Source organism: Cuculus canorus, chromosome 3 (genome assembly GCF_017976375.1).
Source record: "Cuculus canorus isolate bCucCan1 chromosome 3, bCucCan1.pri, whole genome shotgun sequence".
NCBI lineage: Eukaryota > Metazoa > Chordata > Aves > Cuculiformes > Cuculidae > Cuculus > Cuculus canorus.
In genome coordinates this window covers 73,907,866-73,919,373 of record NC_071403.1, presented here as the reverse complement: position 1 = coordinate 73,919,373, position 11,508 = coordinate 73,907,866, and the positions used below count along the sequence as shown (strand labels likewise).

The 11,508-nt window shown below is 49.8% G+C and overlaps 2 protein-coding genes across 2 annotated transcripts in view; both read left to right on the top strand.

Moving 5' to 3' along the window:
• Positions 1-362: 362 nt before the first annotated feature.
• SMIM26 (small integral membrane protein 26) lies at positions 363-1,894 on the top strand. The gene is made up of 2 exons (XM_054062657.1): positions 363-521; positions 1,222-1,894. The coding sequence occupies exons 1-2, from the start codon at positions 398-400 to the stop codon at positions 1,401-1,403; spliced, it is 306 nt and encodes a 101-aa protein (XP_053918632.1). The 5' UTR covers positions 363-397; the 3' UTR covers positions 1,404-1,894.
• A 1,561-nt stretch (positions 1,895-3,455) lies between these two features.
• Positions 3,456-11,508, top strand: part of DTD1 (D-aminoacyl-tRNA deacylase 1) — a 33,102-nt gene continuing 25,049 nt past the window's right edge. The window contains exons 1-3 of the mRNA XM_009562539.2: positions 3,456-3,606; positions 7,297-7,387; positions 9,344-9,579. Of these exons, the coding sequence (XP_009560834.1) occupies positions 3,564-3,606; positions 7,297-7,387; positions 9,344-9,579 (370 nt within the window). The 5' untranslated portion in view covers positions 3,456-3,563. The remainder of the gene's footprint in view (positions 3,607-7,296; positions 7,388-9,343; positions 9,580-11,508) is intronic.

The following is an 11,508-nucleotide window of genomic DNA, read 5'->3' as shown; positions in this document are numbered from 1 at the left end:
AGTGCCCAAGGTGGGGCCCCACTAGTGCAGAGCAGAGCGGGACTATACCCTCGCTCGCCGGCTGTCAGTGCCGTGCTGGATGCCCTCAGGACACAGTTCCCCTCTTGGCTGCCGGGGCGCTGCTGGCTCGTGTTCCACTTGTCATCGACCAGAACCCCCAAATCCCTTTCCGCAGCGCTGCTCTCTAGCATCTCACTCTCCACTCTATGGACACCCACGGCTGCCGTGTCCCAGGTGCAAATTCCAGCACTTCCCCTCGCTAAAATAGATCCGGAGGCTTCCACTTTCTCCACCCCCTTCCCTCTCCCTTCCACCACCGAGCCGCGGCCCCGCCCCCCCCCGGGTTCCCTATTGGCGGCGGGGCGCGGCCAATACGCGCGGGCCTTGCTGAAGGGCGATGCGGGCGGCGGTGTGGAACGCGCGGGCGGCGCTGCTGTACTCGCTGGGCGGATGGACGTTGCTGGGGGCCATGCTGCACTACAGCTCCACAAGCACCGACACCGAGCGCGCCGCCAGGCCTGGTACGGGCGAACGCGGCCCCGGGACGGGAGCGCCGCCCACCGTCACCTCGGCAAGGAGAGCTTGGCCAGGGGCGGGGCTTGGCTGGGGGCGGGGCGTTGACTCGGAGTCGACACGGGGGCGTGGTTTGAGCGGGGGCGTGGTTTAACAGAGGGAGATTGACGGGTCTTAGCCGAGGAGGCGTGGCTTGACTGAGGGGCGGTGCTTTGGCTCTCATCTGAGCCGAAGGGGTGTGGCTTTAAGCAGGGGCGTGCCTTGGCGGAGGAGATTGACGGGCCTCTGAGGTGAGGGGGCGTGGCTTGAGTGAGGGGGCGGAGCGTTGTTCGGTCTATAAGGTGTGGGGCGTGGCTTGGATAGGGAGCGTGGTTTGGCCTGGGGAGATTGATGGATCTGAGCGGAGGGGGTGTGGTTTGTTGGAGGGAGCGGAGCTTAGCCGAGGGACTAGTATCTGAGCTGAGGGGGCGTGGCTTGGGCAAATGACGGCTTTTTCGATGTGCTGCTGGCTTGGGGTGTGCCTGGCACCTCTCGGCATCCTGAGATTCGCCCCGAAGGAAGACAAATCCCGTGTGGGTGGGAAAAGCGTGGCCTCTATCTCTGGCAGCGGGACCTGGGCCCAGGCCCTTTCCAATGTGTTGCTTGTTTAGCCATGATAAAGCCTTTTTATTGTTATGCTTTTTTTCCCCTCTCCCTCCCGTTCCTTAGAGAATGAAGAGGATCCTCAGGCAAACCAAGGACCCCTCAAGGAAGTATTCACTAGAGAAACAGTTATAGGAAAAGTGACAACAATAATAACATACAAGGAAGAACAGCCTCCTATTACGCGACTGCTTCGGCGTGTGAAATCGTTCTTTGATTCCAGTGGCAGCCCTCCTTCTAAAGACTGAGTGGTCCAGAAGCTCAGGACTTTGTGCTGGAACTGGATTGTCTGAGAAAGTCATTCTGCCACCAGGCCATTGCTGGAAAACTTCTTCTTGCACTGCTGGAATGACAGCTCCATTGCTGACAGAACTTGGAAACCATTTCCTCTGCTCACATCACTGCTGTTCTTTGCGTGTGCGTTCAGATTGCCAAACACAAATGGGATTCAGCTGGGAGACAACAGTGAATCCATATGCTGCCTGGTGTCTTAATGCTCTGACCCAGTGGCCATTCCAGCTTTTTTGTGATGTTGGCTTCCCAGCTGGTGTGCAGGACATACCTGGGTGATCCAGGACGTACCCAGAATGGCTTCTTTATGGATCAGCCCTGAAATCGATGCTTTAAGACCTATAAGGAAATGGGAAGAAATGTAGTTTAATCTTTGGGGTATGAGAGTTGTTAATTGTGCTTCAAATAAAAGGTGAATTGCAAGTACAGAAATGCTACTGCAAGCTGAAACCTTTGGAAGTTTTCTGCTCCAGGCCCTTGTTTCCATAGAGGTTTCCTTATACATGTGACCTCCCTTTGCAGGGTAGTGCCCCCAGATGCTGTGACTGTACCTACCTTTCATTCTATAGGCTTGTCCCTATGAATATCCTCTTCTTTCACAGTAAGCTGCTCTTGGTCACTGTTTTCCATAGGTGATTCCCCCAGCTGCTGACCCATGTTGTTATAGGTCCCCCCTGTAGCCACCACTGTCGCTTTTGGAAGGCTGCTTGCAGCCCTTGCTTTCTACAGGGGCTTCCCCCAGCCCATATAGGCACTGCCTTTCTTCTGAGGACCTTCTTTTCCATGGGGCCTTCCCCTGTCCTTTCTGGCAGCTCCTTATTTCTATAGGGGATGCCTGCTGACTCTTTGGCCTTTCAAGGAGGATGTGCCCCCACTGCAGTATTGCATAGGGTTTTCCCACAACCCCTGCAGGCAGCACCTTGTTGTATAGACAGTTGCCTCCAGCGCCTCTGCCCACACCCCACACTTCTATAGGGGCTATATACCACCATCCTGTGCACCTACAGACTCACTTTTATGGGCTCCTCTGTCCCCGACAGCCACTTCTCTCAGAAAGCTGCTCCCCACTCTGTGCCCCTATAGCCATTCCTATAGGGGCTGCCTCGGGCACTGGGCGATCCCAAGCACAAACAGGCTGGGTGGCAAATGGATTGAGAGCAGCCCTGAAGAGAGCGACTTGACGTGCTGGTGGACAAGAAGCTCGAGAGCCAACAATGTGCACTTGTAGCGCAGAAAACCAACCGTGTCCTGGGCTGCATCCGAAGAAATGGAACTGGCAGGGTAAGGGAGGGGATTCTGCCCCTCTGCTGTTGTGAGACCTCACTTGGAGTCCTGTGTTCAGTTCTAGAGTTCTCAGCACAGGAAGGACATGGAACTGTTGGAATGGGTCCAAAGGAGGCCACAAAGCTTATCTGAGGGCTAGAGCATCTTCCGTATGGACAGGCTGAGAGAATTGGGGTTGTTCAGCCTGGAGAAAAGAAGGCTCTGGGGAGACCTTAGAGCAGCCTTCCAGTACTGAAAGGGGCTGCAGGAAAGCTGGGGAGGGGCTTTTGATCAGGGAACGCAGGGATAGGATGAGAGGGAGTGGTTTTAAACTGCAAGAGGGGAGATGGAGATGAGATCATAGGAGGAAATGTTTTCCTGTGAGGGTGGTGAAGCACTGGCACAGGTTGCCCAGAGAAGTCATGGATGCCCCATCCCTGGAGGTGTTCAAGGCGAGGCTGGATGAGACTTTGAGCAGCCTGATCCAATGGGAGATATTCCTTCCCATGGCAGGGAGGTTTGAACTGGCTGATCTTTAAGGTCCCTTCCAACCAAACCATTCCATAACTCTATGATTTGCTGCTTTCCACAGGCCCCTCCACCCGCTCTCAGTGTCCGCAGACCCTTCGCCCACAGGGCTCCCATAGCGGCTCCCTGGCTGCAGGCGCTGCGGAGCCTCAGCGCCGCCAGAGGGCGCTGTGGGCGGTGCGTGCCGGGCGGTTGCGCTGTAGGGCCTCCACGCCGCCAGGAGGGCGCTGTGGGCGGTGCGTGCCGGGCCGGCGCGTGCCCCCTCCGCCCCCCCCATCCCGGAAGCGGCGGCGGCGCCGGGGCTTGCGCTGCGCAGCGGCGCCACCATGAAGGCGATCGTGCAACGGGTGGCCCAGGCCAGCGTCACAGGTCAGTGTGCCGCTTGGGGAGGGCTGGGAAGGGGCACCGCCTCCTCCTTCCCCTGGACGGGCGTTCTCGGAGCCGTAGGGATGCGGGCGTGCGGCCCCCCCCGGCCGTGCTGCCCCGTCCCCGGCGCCCTCCCACGCTTTGCCGGGGCTGCCTCTGCTACCGGAGCCGCCTCCTTGCCCGGCTCGCTGCGCTGGCGCTGTAATCGCAGAGATCTCCTTGCATCTCGTGTTGTCAGGGCTGTCCCCGTTGCTGTTACTGCTGGGCTGGGTCCCCAGTGCTGTCCTAGTTGCTTTATCCCATGATTTGTAATGAGAGCCGCCTCCTTGCCTGGCTCGCTGCGCTGTCGCTGTGATCTCGTTGCATCACTTAGCAAGGCTGTCCCCGTTGCTGTTACACACTGCTGCTGTGGATCCCCAGTGCAGTCCCAGTCACTTTCTCCCGTGGTTTGCAAGTGTTGCCTTATAATGAGAGCCGCCTCCCTGTGTGGCTCATTGCACTGGCACTATAACTGCAGTGATCTTGCTCTGCTTGCCCATGTTGTCAGGGCTGTCCCCATTGCTGTTACTACTGGTGTGGGTCCCCGGTGCTGTCCCAGTTGCCTTCTCCTGTGATTTGTCAGTGTTGCCTTGTAACGAGAGCCACCTCCCTGCCTGTCTTGCTGCACTCTAATCGCAGCGATCTCCTTGCATCGCCTGTCTGTGTTGCCAGATCTGTCCCCATTACTGCTTCGCATTGCTGGTGTGAGTTTATGGAGCCTTCTTGCAGGGCTTCTTTGTGCTGGCACCGTGGTCCCAGTTGCCTCCTTGCATTGCTTTTGTCTGTCAGGCGGGCAGTTCCGATCCCTTTCTCCCATGGTTGGAGCACGTGGCACTATCATCTGAGACGGCTTCATGCGTTGCTTGTGCGTGCTGTGGAACTACTGCCCACAAGGCTTGCATGTTGTAGGCGCTTCCTTGCATTCCTTCTGTGTGTCCGCGGTGCAGTCCCAGTCACTTTCTCCTGTGCTTTGCTGGTGTTGTCTCTGTAATGAGAGCCTCCTCCTTGCCTGTCTTGCTGGGCTGGCAGTAGAACTGCAGTGATCTCCTTGAATTGCTTGCACACGTTGTTAGGGCTGTCCCCATTGCTGTTACTGCAGGTGTGGGTCCCCAGTGCTGTCCCAGTTACCTTCTCCTGTGATTTGCCAGTGTTGCCTTATAATGAAAGGCACTCCTTACCTGACTTGCTGCACTGGTGCTGTAATCGCAGTGATCTCCTTGCATCGCTGGGCAGGGCTGTCCCCATGGCTGTTTCATGTTGCTGGTGTGGGTCAGTGGAGCCTTCTTGTAGTGGAGTCTCCTTGCACTGGAGCTTCCTTGCCTTCCTTTGTGTCTTGCATGCATTGCAGGCTCTTGACAATGCAGCCCAACCCACCTTCCTGTGCTACTTCCATGTGCCAGCAGTGCTGTCCCAGTCACTATGTGCTGCTTGCATACGTCAAGAAAGCCAGTGGTAGCCCTGGTGTTTGCTTAGCTGCTGGGAGGAATGGAGTGTCCAGATGGTATGTCCTTGCTGTTGCCCTGGTTGGAATGTCTGTGTTCAAGATACTTAAAACCCCGAGAAGTTTGCACGTGAGGCAGTAAGCGTGCCTGCTCTGGGGCTTGGGGTGGCCTGCCCGTTAAATAAATAGCTTTTGCTTGCGTGCATGTGGTCAGGGAGCACTGGAAGAGTGTGCCTGTGGATAATTAAGGAGTACAGCTTTTGTGCACGGCTGGAATGTGAGTACAAAAGTGGTCAGACTTCCTCAGTGCTGGGATTGTGGCTGACTTACTGCCACAATTCTGGGGAGATCTGCAGCTTCCTCACAAGGGAAGGTGGAGGAGTAGGCATTGATGTCTTTTCTCTTGACGTGAGGGAATGGCAGGAAGATGTGCCAAGGGCGGGTTAGGTTGGATATTAGGAAAAGGTTCTTCACCCAAAGTGTGGTGAAGCACTGGAACAGCTCCTCAGGGAAGCAGTCACAGTGTCAAGCCTGACAATATTCCAGAAGCATTTGGACAACGTTTTCAGACACACGGTGTAAATTTTGGGATTATTCTGTGCAGTGACAGGAGCTGGACTTGATGACCATTGTGGGTCCCTTCCAACTCAAAATTTTCTATGATTCTGTGCTGGTTTTGGCTGTTACAGGGTTCAAGATGTCCCTCTATGAGGGAGCTAGTGCTGTGCTTAGCAGGTGCTGTGCTTAGCAGGAGGATAGATTCCTGAGCTGAAGGGCTCGTGTCCACATTGCTTGGAAAGGAAGAGTGTTTGGGAACAGTTCCTCCCACTTCTGTCCATTTTGTTTCTGCCCATGGGGAATAGTCAAGGTCTGGCCACTGGTGTGCAGACATGAACCTTCAGCTTCTGATGGTGCCTGCCCTCCTTTCCTTTTAAAGGGTGTTTGGGGCTTTTTTCTCCACTTGCATGAGCCTGGATGTAGTTTTAACAGCTGGGTAGCTGGTGCTTATCTCAGTTTTAAGACCTCATTTAAATCTTACTGCAGTCATCACAGACTCAACCATGTTAAGATAACAAATTAAGATAACGTAATTATATTATATAATTTGGTGGATTTCTTAGGAAAATCTACTGGATCTGCGATGGCTTATGCTTCACTGTAAATGTCATTTAAGATGATGTGTTCCCAGCTAGAAGGGTAGAATCTCCTTGTTCAAAGTCTTGTTTCATTAAGTCCATGAGGATGATATTGAATAGAAATCATGTTTCCACAACTTGTGTAAACTATATAGGGAGTTATGGAGTTGAGAAATCAAGTATGCTTATTGATATACAGTAATTGATAATACATTTACCTGGAGCCCTGCATTGAGTTATGGAGTCCTCAGCACAGGAAGGGCTTGGAGGTGTTAGAGCGAGTCCAGAGGAGGCCAGATGATGGTCTGAGAGCTGAAGCATCTCCCATATGAGGACAGGCTGAGAGAGTTGGGATTGTTCAACCTGGAGAGAAGGCTCTGGGGAGACCTTATAGCAACCTTCCAATACTGAAAGGGGCTACAGGAAGGCTGGGGAGGGGCTCTTTATCAGAGTGTGTAGGGATAGGATGGGGGCGGGGGAGGGGGGTGGAGATTACGGTTTTTAAACTGAAATAGGGGAGATTCAGATCAGATTATAGGAAAAACTGTTTTCCTGTGAGGGTGGTGAGACACTGGCACAGGTTGCCCAGAGAGATAATGGCTGCCCCATCCCTGGAGGTGTTCAAGGCGAGGTTGGATGGGGCCTTGAGCAACCTGATCCAGTGGAAGGTGTCCCTGCCCTTGGCAGGTGTGTTGGAACTGGATGGGCTCTAAAGTACCTTCCAACCCAAACCTTTCTAGGGTTCTTTATCAGCAGAGTGTTATTTTTTACAAGGACTGGAGGGAATTCTGCCACCTCTCTGATTAGCACTTCTCATCCAGTTGTAGTGAAAAATCTTTATACAGTGCTTTTAAACACATCTTGCGCTATGACTTCACAAGTAAGTGCTGGTATTGGGAAGACTTTTGAAGGATTCTATGTGATCTTTACTCTCTAACGAACATAAGACACAGAAGCGGGGTTTAGGGTGATGTTTTCTGTGGTGTTTGCACAGTTGCCAGCTGAAGTTGGTACTTTCCTGGGTCGTAAAACAGGACAGTACATTTACCCTTGCTTTTCTTTTCCCCCGTTCCGCAGTGGGTGGAGAACAGATTAGTTCAATAGGACGAGGCCTCTGTGTGCTGCTGGGCATTTCTTTGGAAGACACGCAAAGAGAGCTGGAGCACATGTAAGTCCTGTATTTCCTTATTGCTTTGTATTTTTGCTTTGTGCATTTCTCACACTGAATCAGCTGTGCTTGTGCAGCAGCTGAACAAATGGTGTGCCTCTGTTGGGAAACCCAGATTTGCCTGTTAGTTCCTCTTCAGATTTTACCTTAAATACAACTTTCTTATTTAGAATTATGTTCCATTGAAAAAAAATCTGTTTCCATTACCTATCTCTGTGTTTTTTTATCCAGAGCAGACTCAAAAAGGAAGAATCAGTGTGTTGGGTGTTTCTGATCTCCCTCTTTTAAGTGTCTGTCCTTTTCACTGTATGAATTTACCCTGAAGGACTCCATCCTCCAGGGATGGGCTGTGTCAGAAACAAGCTCTCATTTTGGCTTCCACTGAGAAGTTTTGCTCTCTCAAAAGGCTGGAGTGTCTCGTCAGTTACTTTTCTGGGGAGGTGAATCAGTTTTGGCAGCCTGGAGGTCTGGCTCTGGCTGTCTGTTCAACAGCCAGAAAATACGGCCATTTGGTTGGCACACACGTGCCAGAGAGTTCTCCAGGGCCTTCTTCTGTCCCCTTCCAGCTGTTTATTGTTCTAGGGCTGACCTCCGTTCTTTTGAAGGTGCAGAAAAAACAGGTAACAGAGCTACTCGCCGTTAAGAAAAGGAAAGGCTTAAGTAGTGAGGAGAGAAGGATGTGAGTGAGGGTGAAAAAAACCCTAAGCTGATGTGGAAGAGAAAGCAGAGAGCGGGGGTGTGAATTAAAGGTTAGCACTGATCTCACACAAACATGTGGAACATGTAGAGAACTGCAGCAAAGCTCAAGGTGTTTTTATTATGGAATGCTCCATCGGCTTGCCTTACTCTTTGCCTCCTCAGCTGTATTGTTCTTTCTCATTCCTATCTTGGTGAACGTGGAAGATGCTTCTGAATATTGCAGGCGGTTGATCTGTAACAACGTGCTCTCAGCGCCAGTTGGGATGGCTGACATCAGGGAGGCAGTAAGCCAGCATCTGAAAAAAAACGAATGAAAGAAAGCAGGTTAAAAGGAAAGTGTAGCAATCCTATAAATGAAACAACAATTATCTTTATCATTAAAACACTGCAGTGACGATGGTTTAAGCCAATCAAAATGCTTTGTGCGTGATACACTCCCCTGTTTATAGAGGCTGCAGATTTGTAGTAGCTAAAAGAAGAAAGCAAAGGCAGGAGAGCGGCATGCATGCAGTCATGTTGTCATTTCAAGTGTGGCCATAGATTGGGTTGCATGTCTACCTGCTGCTTTTCCATTTGCTCCTTGTCCTCTTTGAGCATTCAAACCCATCTGTTTTAACCCCAGTCAAAAAATCAGCCTTAATAAAGCTGCAAACAAGTCACCACTTCACTGCCACCTACAGTTCTGCACTGTCCCCTGGCTGCCTCCTCTCATTCTGATGAAAAGTGCTCTCCTCATCTGGCCTGTGGGACCTAGTCTGGGAAGAGCACTAGGAGGTGACAAAGCTGGAGGAATATATGTGAATCGTGTTTGGAAGCACCTATAGTTGAGGATGATCTCATTTCATACTGAGTGTGATTTCCCAGTGCAGTGGGAGGCTTAAAATTCTCAAAACTATTTACATGTCAAATAACATTGCGACGCATAAATTCAGGTAGTAAAGTTCTTACTTTCTCTGCTGTTTTTATGCTGCCCTATAATTTGCAGTTATTCTGTCCTTATATCATGTTCTTTAAAACGATGATATCAATTAATGCTCTGACAATGTTATGTATAAGGGCTTTCTTGGTTATGGCTCTGCCTAATGGGACAAGATTCCCATGGTTTAAGAAGGAAGGGAGGAAGGGGTATCTTGTTACATGAAGGCAGAATAGATGTTCAACTGCCTTTCCTTTTATCTCTCCATGTGCGGCAGGCATTACCTGGTACCTGTTGATCCTGCATGAGACAATTGAGGAATTACACTTTTCTTCTCCTAGGGTCCGAAAGATCTTGAACTTACGAGTATTTGAAGATGAAAGTGGGAAGCACTGGTCCAAAAGTGTGATGGATAAACAGTATGAAGTGTTGTGCGTGAGCCAGTTTACTCTCCAGTGCATCCTGAAAGGGAACAAGCCTGACTACCACATGGCAATGCCCACAGAGCAAGCGGAGAGTTTTTATAACAACTTCCTCGAGCAGCTAAGGAAAGCCTACAAACCAGAACTTATTAAAGGTAAGGGCAAAAGGTTGGCAAGGCTCTTGGTGTGACCAGTGGACCTTGTTTGTGTGTGCTCTTCCCTGATCATTACTTCCTTTATTCTGTGATATTTTGTCTGTGTTGCAAAGTCGCTGTCTTTACGCAGAAGGAGATGAGGCCATATTATGGTATTTTCACTCGCAGCCTGGCAGGCTGGTCACTCCATTTTTCCTCTAGCCAAGCTGTTTCCTAGTGTTCCTTTGGAGTGGTTTGACGTTTAGATGTTCTTGCTTTGTTACTGGCTGTATAACGTGACCCAGCAAGGCTGCAGCCATGAGAACAAGCTCTGGTGTCAGGCTCCCTCGAAGGCTGGATGTTTTGTGCTGCTGTGTAGCTCAATTAAGGCAGGAGGAGCATTTTTTCTGAGGCATGAGGTTAGGCAGGCTCAAAGGCGTTGCTGGTCTGTGATGGACAGTGTCGCTCTGTCTGTCACTTTAGTTTTGTGTTCTGTTAAATGGTAGTGATGACAGCAGGAGGTGTAATGTGCTACTGGAGAACAGCATTTGATTTAGACACTCTTTTCTCAACTCTACTTCATGTATGCAATGGTTTTCTCTTTACCAGAAAATACCTGGCTTCCCATTGCATTTGTGCCCTATCTGCCTTCATCTTTTCTGTTTGCATTCTGGCTGTTTTCATATTTAGACTTGGAGTTCTCATACACTTGCCCAGAAGACGACTGTCTAGAAAAGATTGATTTTTAAATGGATGCTATTAAAGATGATGGTCAATTTTAGTTTCCTTATGAGGACAAAAAGAAGAAAAAGGCAGAAAACTGGTAGCTGGGGAAAGATTTAAAGGCTAATTTCCATATTGACTGTAGATTAAAGTAATTAGTGCTTTCCTAGTGTTTTCCAAGGAGGTGCAGTGAAATGCACACTCAGAATGTCTGTCTTGTCAGCTTTTCAGTAGCTTGATGTGTCCTTCCAATCAACATTTGCTGATAATGAGTGTAGTTCTCATACCCCTTCCCTGCATCCTGTTTAGCCTGTAACATAGAAAACCTGTGTTCTAATCAATATGTAAACCAAGAGCAATTACGGACTTTCTTCTCTCAGTTAAATAGGGTGTGGAAAAATTGATATGTCTCTGTATGATTACATCTTTATTCTTGGGCTTTGGAAGATGCTTTTTTTCTGAAATACTTTTGATCAGTTTATATTTTGACAGCAGCTTTTTGAACTTCTCTTTTCAGTGAACATCGGCTCTACACCTGAAATAAATAGCCACTGCTGTTAAGTGCCCATGATTTGACACTTGTTTGCCAATGCTTCCCTCAAAAAGAGCTTCACTTCTGCCTTTTTTTAAATTTAGAAAATGTAGACCTAGAAAGCCAAGAGTGACTACCTGTTCTATTGTGTCAGTGAACACACGGACTTGGAACTGCTGGCTGCACTGGAACCACCTCCTAATTTGTAATTTTGGTTTCTCTTTAGACTGTGCCAGTCTACATTGTGCTGCATCCAAGACCGTTAGGCATTTATTTCTGTTGTGCCAATTGCTTTGCCAGTGTTATTTTGTTTGTTTACTCGTTTTCTTTATTTTTGTGCATGCAAAGTTTCTGAAGCTTAATGGTTTCAGAGATAGCAAGCTAAGCCGTGTAGTGGCATGAGCTGAGTTTACAGTTTCCCTGAGCTGAGGTGTGTTAGAGCACAGAGCCTTTATATACCGGAAGGCTGTGTGAAAACAGGCTTACCCTTACAGGGTAACCTTGTGAAACTGTAACACCTGAGCTGTGATCTAGTGTGGCATGCGAATGTACTGAATTCCCCTGAAATCCCCTAAAAAAGTCCTGAGGAACTCAGAACCTGCCTTGCTGGGTGCTGTCCTACATATTTCAGTGTTAGAAAGGATGATGGGAGGACCCTGGGAAGGAACACTGTGCTCTTAAAAATCAGCTTAGTG

What these genes read in the sequence shown, in the direction of transcription:
- SMIM26 (XM_054062657.1), top strand. Translation starts at nt 398, where the DNA reads ATGCGGGCGGCGGTGTGGAACGCGCGGGCGGCGCTGCTGTACTCGCTG. An exon ending in CGAGCGCGCCGCCAGGCCTG is followed by an intron (nt 522 to 1,221) that starts GTACGGGCGAAC and finishes CCCGTTCCTTAG; the next exon opens with AGAATGAAGAGGATCCTCAG.